This window comes from Glycine soja, chromosome 8, assembly GCF_004193775.1.
Source record: "Glycine soja cultivar W05 chromosome 8, ASM419377v2, whole genome shotgun sequence".
Lineage (NCBI taxonomy): Eukaryota > Viridiplantae > Streptophyta > Magnoliopsida > Fabales > Fabaceae > Glycine > Glycine soja.
In genome coordinates this window covers 7,606,825-7,620,499 of record NC_041009.1, presented here as the reverse complement: position 1 = coordinate 7,620,499, position 13,675 = coordinate 7,606,825, and the positions used below count along the sequence as shown (strand labels likewise).

At 31.2% G+C, this 13,675-nt stretch overlaps 1 protein-coding gene across 2 annotated transcripts; it reads left to right on the top strand.

The window, feature by feature from the left end:
- The first annotated feature begins 2,110 nt into the window (after positions 1-2,110).
- On the top strand, positions 2,111-8,452 carry LOC114421580 (probable dolichyl pyrophosphate Glc1Man9GlcNAc2 alpha-1,3-glucosyltransferase). Of its 2 annotated transcripts, none has more exons than XM_028387583.1 (5): positions 2,111-2,321; positions 3,742-4,653; positions 5,301-5,507; positions 6,147-6,384; positions 7,882-8,452. In XM_028387583.1, exons 2-5 carry the CDS (start codon positions 3,901-3,903, stop codon positions 8,289-8,291), a joined length of 1,608 nt encoding a protein of 535 aa, XP_028243384.1. In that variant the 5' UTR covers positions 2,111-2,321; positions 3,742-3,900; the 3' UTR covers positions 8,292-8,452. The 2 variants fall into 2 exon arrangements, with proteins under 2 accessions (XP_028243384.1, XP_028243385.1); XM_028387584.1 differs by having other exon boundaries at positions 3,683-4,653.
- The last annotated feature ends 5,223 nt before the right edge of the window (positions 8,453-13,675 follow it).

The following is a 13,675-nucleotide window of genomic DNA, read 5'->3' as shown; positions in this document are numbered from 1 at the left end:
TCTGACGCTGAACTAAACACATTTAATCGATTGATTTGAGGAAATTGTCATGGGTTGAATTGGTTCAAGTTTGCAAGCTATGACTGAATATGGACACTGATATTTCTTATTATGAGTTTCCCCCTGTTTGCTCATTACAACTTTTAGCTAATGTCTCAAGGGTTTATTTCCCTCGTTGTAATGCTTACGACTATGTTTTGTTTTAAATTTGACTTTTAAATATTAATCCATAATAAAAAAGGACTAGTTCAGGTTCATGGTATTGTTCACCCCTAAAATGTAATCAATGTAAAAAAATATTTAATTGTGACAGTTGCTAGAAGTATATTTTTTGTCTATGAATCTTAGCTGACGTGTATCTCTTAAATACATTTTGAGAGAAGACAACCAATGTGCTAGTTAGTGTTTCTTGTTTTTGGTTTTATTTTTGTCCAACTATAAATTTCTTAAATATTTAATTTTTTTCATATGTATATTTAATATTTTACTTTTTAATATATTATATTTTCAACTCATTAGCAAGTAATTTCAATATAAAGACCATTACTTTGGAAAATGATCTATGAAATTTACTAATTATATTAATTGTTTTTTACTTATTTATACCTAATAACATCCCTTAACCAATATTTTGCTTGGCTCTAAGTGCAATTTTAACAATTTCCTCTTATTGATATGTTATTAAATATTAATTACATATGTATAACTTGCAACGTGAAAGGGTAGAGTAGAGTGATGACAATCAGAGCAATATACTAAAACGGACCCCCTTCCCATAACTAAAAAGAATACTAGTTAATATTTGTATGAAATATTTTGTTTTGATTGAAGTTTTTTTGAGAGGAACAAACTTACTTCATATCATTAATAACAAGTGAAGAAATACAAAGAAACATAATCAAAGTTGCGGATGCTAGCATAAGATCTTGTAATCCTAGTTAAGGTGTGGATTACATGATTGACATGCCTCCTAGAGAAACTCACCATTGAATTTTGTAACTAAGGCATCATGGTTTTGCACTTAGATAAAATGCAATTAAAATGTGACAGTCCAGTTTTTGAAGAATTCATGTTATCAGACACCGTTTTGCAGTCTATCTCAAATGATTGAAGTTCACTGACATATAAGCTTAAGAAAGGAAATTTAATTATTTATACTTTTATTGGTACACATAAAGTAAGCAAAATTTCCCCATAACATGCCAAATCAAAACAATCCTCTGTATAAGAAAATGTACAAGAAGCCAGAGAGTAACAAAGGGAAAGAAACAACACCCTTGTACAATAATAACCTGGACCCTTGAGGCTCTTCTTCGATGATAGTTTCTAATTTGAATGAATTTGAGGATCTTCGACTCCGAGAATGAGAAATGAGGAGGGCTGGTGCAACTTCACCCCAATAGTGGACAGATTTCATCTTTCTCACCATTTGAAAACCCTTTGTTCTTTGGCAGAATGAGATTAGATACAATAACAAGTGAGAAAACTTGAGTCATTTATAGATAGTTAAAAAGAATTTAACGAGGTTTCAAACCAAAAATAGTTACAGGACAGAAGGTCCAGCAATGTTAGTTAGGAACCTTGATAATCTAGTTTGCATATATTTTCCTTGACAACTAGAATTTGGTGGCAATTTTGTTTTTGGTACATATTTGGTGGTGATTTTTTTTCTTTTACTTATTTGGGATTCCTTTTACAGATTGGTGAATAGATTCTGTTACAGTTGCTATATTTTTTTCTGGTTGAATTACTCTATATAAGTTTTTATAATTTTTAGAAAACTTATTGAGTTTATCTCTTTTAACATGGAGAAATATGTAGCGTAATAAAGTAAAAAATACATTCAGTAAAAAATATATCGAGCATTGGTTATAGTTAATTAAGCTTATGAGATATACTTTATTAAAATAATTAATAGTTATACAATACCTTTAATTTATTTATACATTTCCACAATTGAAAACACTTAAATCCAAAATTCTTATAATATGCTCTTTTGTCAATATATTTAAAGATCAATTTAGATATTGAGTAAATTCAAGTCGAGTTAAGTAAACACTTAGAAAAAAAGTTTTCAAATTACTTGAAGATGAATAAGTCATCTAATTTCTTGAAGAAGATGAATAAGTTTTTAATAAAATAGTATTATTATCTGTTTATTTTCGTATTACTTATTTTCTTCTAAATTCGCTCTTGCAGTCTTGTGTCGCGAGTCGCAATCCCATTCGATCTTGAAGTCTGCAACCGCCGGACACCGTCGATCTACAACCGCCGGACGTCGACGTCATTGCGGCTCTGTGTTCGAGCATTCAATTTCATTGGTATATCCTCCCTCATCCAAACCGGGTTTTTTTTGCTGCTTCTTCTTTCCTCATCTCAGAATTCAATTTCAGATTTCTTGTTTCCCCCATGCTGTCGTGTGAATTGTGTTGTGCTTCTGTCATTTACTTTATGTCGGTGTGCGAAGGCCACTTCATTTTAGCTATACTTCAATGGTTTATCTCATTTCATGGTATTGCTATCGTGTAAAATCAGCCCTGGTTGTCAAATAAATCTGGCACATCATATCTGAATTTGTAACTCACAGTGCTCTGCTATAAAATTCTACTAGGGAGAATTTTAATTTTTTAAATATTCAATTTGCTGCAAAATTGGAGAGGTGGATTGTGCTCAAGATCTTACCATGCCCTGTTTCTGATGATTTTTTTGGATCTCCAGCTCGGTAGGTGAACTATTATTAGAATATGTGTATTAGGCATCTTCTTTTTTGGAGAGCTGGGAAGGTTTTTAATTCATGAGAAAGTTACTCAAGGGGAGGTTGAAAAATTGGAGTTACTATAAAATGTAGGTATTTAGTTGATGAGAATTATCCAAGTTTTATATGATTTAAGGAATGGAGACACTGCTTCTAGGCTTTTGCATTGAGTAAAAATAGGTAGGAGCCTAGGAGGTATAAAAATCTTTTGAAAGAGTTTGAGTCGGAAGGTTTCTTGCCACATCTTGCTCTGGTATGTGCTATGCGTAGAGCTAGTTCAGAAAGTGACCAATTTACTTTCTATGCTTTCATACACTTACTTATGCATGGAATAATTTGTTTGCTAACTTTGGGCGGTTGTACCACTTTGTAACAGTTTCTTTTAACTTGATTTTATGGCTCTTTTAAGGATAAGGAAACTAAAATTGCAGATTGCAAGTTTTACAGATCTATGGTGAATTTCGTTTGAGTGGATTCCCTCACTTTCAAGGGAGCCTCTTTTCCCCTTAGTCTACTGTCAAACAGGATTATTTTATTTGCTTCTATTTTTGGTGCCTTGCTCATTGATTTTTATAGAGGTGTCTTCACCTCCATTATGTGGAGAGCTATACGTATTTAACAGCCTTGCTGCTCTCTTGAGTCTTAACTTTATTGTTATTTCAGTTTTTAAACTAGTTTTTCCTGTTCTGGAGGATTTCTTATCCTTCCCACTATTTCTTTATCTTCCTTCTCCTAATAGTTCTTTTACAAAAGAATCAAAACTTGTCATGGATTGCATATTTGTTACCATCTCTTCTTCAAATATTTTACCTTCCATAAATGCTACAAACCTAATCATCGGTCTGTATTCTTTACTTGTTACTAGAAGATATGTGCATGAAGTTGATTATAGATTCCTAACTGTTTTGCGCAAATATCCTTTTGCAGCTTTCACATATTGGCTATCAAGGATACTCAGATAAACTTTCTTGCTAACTTTTATGCAGGAAGTTCAAAAGGACATGATTTCCATCAATACAGCCTCCATATTGGGTTGAAAATTGAGCAAATTCTGTTTGAGTGTACAAAACCAGCCTTGTTGGGTTTCAGCATTAAATACAGCATCTACATTCCTTTTATTTCTTCTATCACTCCCAAATTCTGGCATGGGAAAAGAGAAACTAAGCTTCAAAGAAGTTCACCATTCTCATAGTCCCAAAACTACTCTATGGTGGTTCTTTCTTGTAGCTACCTGCATAAAAGTTCTCCTTTTCCCATCCTATCGTAGTACAGATTTTGAAGTGCACCGCAACTGGCTGGCTTTGACTCACTCCCTCCCTCTTTCCCAGTGGTACTTTGATGAGACAAGTCCATGGACTCTTGATTACCCACCATTCTTTGCCTATTTTGAACGATTTCTATCCATTTTTGCTCACCTCATTGATCCCCAAATAGTGCACCTTCAGAATGGCCTTAATTATAGCTCCAACAAGGTGGTTTATTTCCAAAGAGTTACTGTAATACTTTCGGATTTGTCTCTTCTTTATGGGGTTTACAGACTTACTCGGAATCTGGATTCAAGAAAGCAGCAGTTGATCTGGTCATTGGTTATTTGGTCACCTATGCTTTTTATAGTGGACCATGTGCATTTCCAGTACAATGGATTTCTCATTGGGATTTTGTTGATCTCACTTTCATATTTGGAGGAAGGAAGGGATTTGTTAGGTGGTTTTGTTTTTGCTGTTCTCTTGTGCTTTAAGCATTTATTTGCAGTGGCAGCACCCATATATTTTGTTTATTTGTTGAGACACTATTGTTGGGGTGGAATGGTAAGAGGCTTCAGGCGACTTTTGATTATGGGAGGAGTGGTTACAGCAGTGTTTGCATCTGCATTTGGACCATTTTTCCACCTTGGACAGGTAAATATAATTTTTGTATCTTGAATTCATATTTGGTCATCATTTCTCCCATATGTCATGCTGTTTTCCCCTTGTTTCTGATAAATCATCACATTTAACTAATTTGAAATTGATTACTATTTGTTGAAAAAGGTCAGGAATTTTAGGTGTCTTGTTGATTTTCAGAAATGTGTAATGATAAATTGATATGTTTTGTTTCCAACTTATTGAATAATGGAGAACAAATTGGATGCTTGGTATAACCATGAAAATCATATGGGAAGAAGAGTTCTTTTATATGTCAAGGTTGTGTCATGCTGCATGGTTTCTAATGTAGATGACCAGATGTACTGAGTTTTGATCAGGTTGTATAAGAAAACATTTTATTTTTTATAATCCTTCCACAGCACCAGAACAAGAAAGAAGCAATAAATTAAATCCAAAGTAACCACCTGAACTATGTAGTATCCAAATGAGACTACTGCATGAATAGAGCAATCTTACCAAATTATAAATGGCCAACTTTGCATGCTCAAGTGAATGGGAACAGCTTTAATCACCCTTTACTGAATTATTGTATTCATTTTCCTGCGTAAAAGTGAAGATATATCAAATGCACTCTTTGCATTATTGATTTGCTTATTGATTGTTCAAATTATAAATTGCAGATACAACAAGTCATTCAACGGTTGTTTCCATTTGGCAGGGGGCTTTGCCATGCATACTGGGCCCCAAATTTTTGGGTATTCTATATCATGTCAGACAAAGGGCTTGCTTTCATATTCAGAAAACTTGGCTTTAACGTCCAGACACCAACAGGTTCATTCACTGCTGGTCTAGTAGGGGATTCCTCACCATTTTCTGTACTACCTCAGGTAAGATTTACTTTTGTATTTTTATCCTCTGAATAACTTGTTTGTTGTTAAACCAAAAAAAACACAGTGGACTGGATGTTATGACTCTGGTTAAGCTGATCACATGCTTTTGTGGTTATGTCAAAACAGATGACTGAAGTGAAGTTCCTTATTTGCTGTATACATTTCATTAGTATGAGGAGATGGAGGATGATGTTATATCATTTCTTCAAACTAGTTATCATGCACCATGACCTAGCCACTGATAGATTGTAAATTTACTTTTAATCTTGTTGAAAATATATAGCTGATTCACTGGATGATCCTTATCCCATTTTCTAAGAATAAAAATATAATGTTCACATGGAAACCACGACTTGGTGACTCAAAATCAGCACCTGTTCGACATCAATAAATGATACTTGTGAAACTCTATAATTGGTGAGAGAATGCATAATACTAGCTTTTACATTTCACACCTCAGGCTAGCTATTTCAACTTCCAAGGTGCTACCGTTCAAGTGACATCTACAATTGAGCTTGATAACTGGTTATTTGAAATCTATATCAGAAAGTTTATCAGCATTTAGTTATACAACTTTACTTTCCATTATTCAAAAGTTTCATCAAAGCATTCATTTTTCTATTTACTAATATGCAGATCAAACCATCTGTGACCTTCATAATGGTTCTTCTTGCCTTATCTCCTTGCCTTTTCAAGGCTTGGAAGAATCCACAGCCACAGATGATTAGTAGATGGATAGCCTATGCTTATACATGTGGCTTTCTTTTTGGGTGGCATGTACATGAGAAGGCATCACTCCATTTTGTAATACCACTTGCAATTGTTGCGGCACAAACTCTGGAGGATGCAAGACATTACTTTTTGCTGTCAATAGGTGCGCATTTAATGTTAATTCATTTGTTTTCCAGCTTCTAATGCTTTTATTTTTTTTTCTTTTTTTTTCCTTCATTTTTTTAATGATTTAAAAATTGAAGGAAAAAAATTGATATATAAGTAAAATGAAATAAAATATTATGAAAAATGTGTGTATACTTAATTACATGTGATTTTTATATAACTAGTGGAAAACACAAGTGATGCATGTACCCCTTTGATGACAATTTCACTAAATGTGATAAAAAAAAATTTCAATAATAGTTTGCCAATTGCTTTAAGTTTTTGCAAATATGGTCCTTCCTATCCTATTGTCATCTATGCCCTAGGTGTATATAGATTTGTCAGATGCTAGTTTCATACATTTTATTTCCCTTTAAAATGAACGAGAAGCCTTTTTCCATTTGGTTATGTGTAAGACTGAATGAACACATGAAGTTACTCGAGCATACTTAAGGTTTTTGGTTAGTTGTCAATACAAAGGGGGGAAATGAAAAGATAAGCAGATTTTTCGTTCATATCATAGAACCTTGTACAATATTTTATAAATTAGGAGATATGAGTTTGTGATATTTAAGAAAGTGAGAGAATGTCATAGAAAATACAGAGTGAAAAAAGAGTAGTTTCTCTGAAAATGAGATTCTAACAGGTAATGAAACTTGTGATGGGCTCTGGTGCCTATAGGATATGTGACAAATAGGGAATGATGCAATACAAGTGTACATGGATTTTGCACAACTGAATAAACCATGAAAAAATTCTACATCAGCTTTATCTTTTGCAGGTAATCTTGCTTTTTTTAAATATCATCTACAATCCACCAAGCAAAACTTTGTGGTTTGAAAACTTTTGACAATTAGTATAACCACAACTACTACTGCAATTGTCACATAAATCTTCATACACCCTTTATAAGCTGGTAATTCTTAGCCTTGCATCTGTTTATTAGTGTGTTTTGGTGCCTTCTATTATTTGAGTACCCTCTGTTAGTACAGCTGGGTTACAGCTGTCAGTTTTGTTAGTTTTTGATGCTGCTGGGGTTACAAGGTTGTGTTAACGCTTGTCTGTGTATATAAAGAACCCAGGGTTCTCTCTTTGCAAGTAATAATATTAGTTCAGATTCAGTTTCTCTCAGTTTTCTTTCTCTACTTCTCTGTAATACAGTTTTCTTTATACTGTTGAGATTTATATTTTCGTAACCCAACTACTGCTGAGAATCTAAGATTAAGTATACTTGTGATACAAGCAACTATTCCAATGTTGCACAACATTAATCAAGCAGAATAAAAGACAAAAGCAAATCTATAGCAACAATTATTCTATCCAGTTCCTCCTTTAGCTTGGCTATATTGTTTGCCTTAAAAAACTTGCTTTTAATGACCGAGACTGCTTTTGGATGCCAAAGAAAACAAGTTGCAAGTCTCACCATTTTGGTATCAGTGCTATTCTTTTCATATTTTTGTTTCTTTGAATTTACCCATGTTACTTGTGTGTGCAGTATCTTGCTATTCAATTTTTCCACTACTATTTGAGGCACGAGAGTATCCGATCAAAGTATTGTTGCTGCTTCTGCACTCCATTTTAATGTGGTCAGGATTTTCAGCACAATTTTATGATGGGGCTGAAGCTACAAGAGTGCCAACTGCTAATTCAAAGAAAAAAGCTGATCAATTTGGATCTGAAGGTAATTCGGGTGCAACTGTGAAGAAAGGTTTTGCTATTGGCTGGATTGAGAGGATTTATCTGATAGGTCTTGTAGTTGTAGAGATATGGGGCCAAATTTTACACCCTCTACTTTTTGGTGATAAGTTTGCATTTGCACCCCTCATGTTGATCTCAATATACTGTGCTTTTGGGATCATGTACTCTTGGATTTGGCAGTTGATATACATAGTTAAATGTCGTTGAATTTTGGACTGTCTGCAGTTGATATTTGATTTTCTTTTTATGAATTTTATATGCGGAATTTGAAGAGTCAACATTTGATTTAATTTTGTAGTTAAATCAAGTCACTGTTTGACATGATCCCAAAACAATTATTAATCCATAGTTAAACAATTATTTGATCTTGCCTTTGCTGCCTCAATAGGCACATAATTAGGTACTGTCCAGATTCATCTTTTTCTTATGTAGGGTGGCTTAACTGGCATGAGTAGTTTCTGAGGAGAAAAATAACTTTAAAAGTGACCCAATTTAAACATATGCATTAATCTTGATAGATCTCTCTGCTAATAGCACCACAAAATATGAATAAAAAAAATACAATTTTTTATCTGCTAGATAATATTTGAATTGTCTATCTGTTCTACCATTTTTATGAATAAAAAAAGTTAAAATATATTTTTTATCCCTATAAAATAAAAATAAAAATTAATTTTTATTCCTACAATTTTTTTCTTTTTCAGTATGTCTTTCGTCTTTAGCAGAATGTCCACTTAAGGATTGAACATCTTAAATATAAGGATTGAAAACGTAAAAAAAAAATTCATAAGAACAAAAATCAAACTTTTTAATTTTACAAGAATGAAAAATATATTTTTTAAAAAAAATTGAACAAGTTCTGTTAATTGCATAAATTCCCGAGTAGAATATTTAGTTTTAAACAATCTATGTCTAAAATAAAAATAGCAAAATATTACAACTTTAAACATTTCAATATATGTCATATGTGCTACATATATACAAACAGAGAAAGAAAAAAAAAAGTAATCAAATACACCAAAACTTAAAGGAGCTAGCAATGACATAAAGCCCTAAAATAGTACTTCCTTTATGGCAATGAACGAATACTCCCCAACATGTGATTCAGAAACTGGTAAATTGGGGCAAGACAAGCCCTGAATGGGTTTGCATGATCTGAAACCCTCCATCTTGAATAGGAAGCAGCCCTGTTCTTTAGCCTTTCCCAGAAAGTCACAAAGCAGTTTTCGTTTTTGGTAATCAACAACGCGGCAGATTGTAGGTAAACCGAAGCTGCACGCTTCACCAACTCGTTTCTGATAGCAAGGGTCGAGTTAAAGTCATTTTCCTCATACAAGGTTAAATAATAGCTTGTTGGTGTGTTACATATGATGTCCTTCAGGCTCGTGTATTGCAGAGTTTCAATGATATCTGAGTCTCTAGCAACTGAAGAGATTCTGGGGATTCTCAATGAACGTGTGCTCTGAATCTCTTCTCTTTGTGTTTCCATTGTTAACAAAAAGCCATGTGACGTTGAATTGCATGCAAATGAGGCCATGCTGATCAAGTATACAAATTGTTGTTTTTTTGCAAATATTTGAAGTTTTTACTTTGGTATATTGTTGGGGGAAAGAAGAAAAGGGATGTGCATGCATTATTAATTTCTATATTTGGTGCAATAAGATCACCTTTGAGGCATGGAAAGGTAGAGAGAAAGAGAGACAGTCAGAGTTTGGGGGAATTACTCACTATATATGGTTTCCTAACTTTCCTTTGATGTAGGGAAATATTCTCCAAATAGAGGGTTAAATTGCAGGCTTATTAGCATTTATATTGGGAAAATTAAAGAAAACAACCATATTTCTGTCACAACCTTAATACTTGCATTATGATTTACGTGATACTTACAAATCATATATAGAATATCAACAGTGTTAACTAGTTATGATTCATATTTAAGAAAAGGACATTTCTGAACTGCCAATTTTGATATTCTGACTTTTCTTTCTTACATTTTTTTTAAAAAAAAATTATCTCTTTTTTTTAAAAAAAAATTATCTCTTTTTTTTAACATCATTCATTACATTTCTTACTTCTCATTTTTCCTTTTCTATCATTGAGGTGTATACATGCCAACGGGTGTGAAAAAAACCTTTCTTTCTAATCTTGACAAATACATAATGATATCATGTCTTTTGCCTGAACATTAATTAATTGTTAGCCTTGTCTTTCGCAACAAAGTTTGAGAAAAATGAAAGCCGTGAATCTCATCTCATAGGCTAAAAATCTGATTTGTTGATCAGATTGGGCTGCAAGAGAATCTTATAGCAATATGGCCCACTTTCTCATTATATTGGGTTTAGTATGACTCTCAAATAAGAATGACAATGGATAGGATGGGTACGGAAGAAATGATTCTTATCCACATTGGAAAAAAAACTTACCCCTTATTCACATAAAAAAGGTATTCATTGGAAAAATACTCATGAATTTTCTTGATATCATGGAAATTTCAAATTTAAATAAATAATTTTTTCGCATAAAAAAGGTTGTGGTTCGTGCTTCCTATCGTGGTTGAAGAAGAGAGGAACAAAATAGAGGGTGAGATGTTGTTGACTGCTGAGAAGGTGAAGGACAGGGGGCTAAGGGTGTGATTTAGGGTGTTACTTAGATTTATTAACTAGAATTATCTCTTTAAATAATATATATATATATATATATATATATATGGATTTTTTTTTAATTTGATGGATACAACAGTTATCCACCAACATGGATATATTATGATATTAGAATCTTATCTATTAATGAGTATCTATATTCGTCGATGACGGATATTTATTTAAAGTATTTTTTTATTTATCCATGATAGATTTTATTTACAGATATCTAGGAATATGAATTTTTTTGTCATCCCTACTCTCAAACATGAAAAAATTAAAATATAATTTTAATAAAAAAATATAAAACATATTAAAATTGTCTTAAAACTCACTTTAACCTTCACAACATCATGCGTGGAAACTCAATTCCTCCTTACATATTTTATTATTAAAAAAGAGTAATAAATAAACTTTTTATGGGATAAATCCCCTTGAGCTTGAATATCCTACTTATTAGATAATTCAATAAACTCGGTCAAAACAAACACTAGGCTTCAAAGACGTGGCTCCACGACACACATGTCCAGCCAAAAATAGTTTTTAAGGATTTCCTCTGTTTCTGTTTGGGTAGAATCCACAATTCCACATGCTTGCTTTGCTCTTGCATTTGAATTTTAAGATGAATGGAACCTGTGAGTGTCTAATTGGACTCTAAAAGCCCAAGAATGACGTTAGTGTTAGTGTTAGTGATATGTAATTTGTCATTTAAATATTTGATTTATCAAATTGTGTCCCATACATTGGACTTTTGTGATTTCATCTTTCTTTCCAAGTTCGTTCTCTTCATTTTATATGCACATTTTACTCTAATACACACTGCTTTAGTCAGCTAACTTGTCTATCGCGACTCTTTTCTTGACTTGTACAGATATGTTTAAGCCATTGATTTGGATGATGCATTAATATTATTGGATATATTATACATAAGAATTAAATAAACTACTCGATCTACTATCGTATATAATAGTGCAAATGAGACACAGATCAGACAATATTATTCCAATAATTGTATTAATTTAATCAACAATTTACGGTTTTATATATATATATATATATATATATATAAGAAGAATAGTAGACTATTAAAATAAATAAATGGTAGTTGAATGTTTTGTTTTAAAAGAATGAGATTATCTTCACAAAGAAAACTACAAAAGGAGGAATATAATATTTTATAATAAAAAAATGAAACTTAAATGATATTATCTTAACAAAAGATATTTATGTTCTAGAAAGAAAAGGAGTTGTATTCTATTTTTAATCTCTATATATATCCTTCAAAAAAACTCCAACCTGGATGTAGTGTTGTCCGTTGTTATATAGGGAAGGCACTCCAAGTCTCCAAGCTGGTGCTTTGTTTTCAAATTATTGCATTGGGAATATCAATCCATAGTATATTAGTGTTGTCTTTGTTTTCGTAGAATATCATAATTTTTTTTGTCTATCTAGTCGTCCATGAGTGATGACATGCAAACCTAAAAGGTCCAGAGCTTCAGTAGTTTTTTTGGATATAAACTAAGTATCACAACTCATATTTACAAACAAATATCATATATTATTATAATTTAATATTTAGATGAATAAAAATCGTTTCATACATATATATATTTATATATATAATTAATTACTTAACAACTTTAATTTTTTTTTAAAATACCTCAAATCCAAACGATGCACCCAAAGCAGTACATTATCTTTTAATAGAAACATTACTATCAAACAAAACCAATCTTAAGTATTGTAATAACAATATAATATATTTGAAGTTTAGTTGCCAAGACAGAAATTGCATTTGTTTAAGAGTTGTATTATCACAAATTTGATGTTCTGATAAACTCTATATGTAAAATATTGAATTTATAACATTATATATTAATAATTTTAATATTAAATGATAAATATATTTTCTTGCAATGTAAAATTTGTATAAATCCGAATTCAACTTTTTTAATGGTCTAAAATTGGTAGTACGATGAATTGTATTTCAAAAAAATCAAGAAAGTATGTGGTGTCAATGCTCGATGCTACCTTAGGTCCCCGCCGTCTACGATAAGAATGCATAAGATAGTAGGGGTAGACTTTGACTTATCACTGGTAATTTCCACATAAATTATTCTAATTTGTTTTATCCTCTTTTTAACTCAATTTTAATATCCCTTTTATAATTTTTTAGATTTATTAAGGATGGTTAAGAAACAAAAATAAATATTTTAGAAAATACGTTATAATATTTTAAAAAATTAAAAACATTTAATTCTCAAATAAATGATAATCAATACATCGATTTAAAAGAAATAATAAATACATTTTATTGAATGCTTGTAAAATGATTAAATATTTTATTAGCATGTGTGGTTTGAGTAAATCAACTTACATCTTTTAAGTCTAAAATTTAAGTCTATGAATAAAAAAATGTGATTAAAAATAGAAATCTTACCATTAATAATAGATGGGATATATCAATAAAGATCCATGATCAACAAAACACTTGAATACTTTACATAAATATTATATTATACTTTACATAAATATTATATTATGATGACTCAAAAATAATATTTTTGGATTATCATATCATGCAAAGTATGCATCAACATTGAATTCAAAGTTTAAATAAAAGATTAGAACTCAGCTTTATAGCTTCATTCACACCAACCATTTGCTAATAAAGTTTTAATATTTTCAACCTCTAGTAAAATAAATGTTTTCTTATTAAATGTATCTTTGTTCCTATTTATAAGAAACAAGCAATTAATTTATCAAGACCAATAAAACTAATTAAGTTAACTATTTTTAATTAATGATATCATTACTTTAAATTTTATTTCAAAAATACTCATTGAATTAATTGATTTACGATCATATTTAATAATATTATTCATTTTGTAAGGAATAACTTTTTTCATTATTAAATATGACTTATTTCATTAATAATCTTTACAATAAATA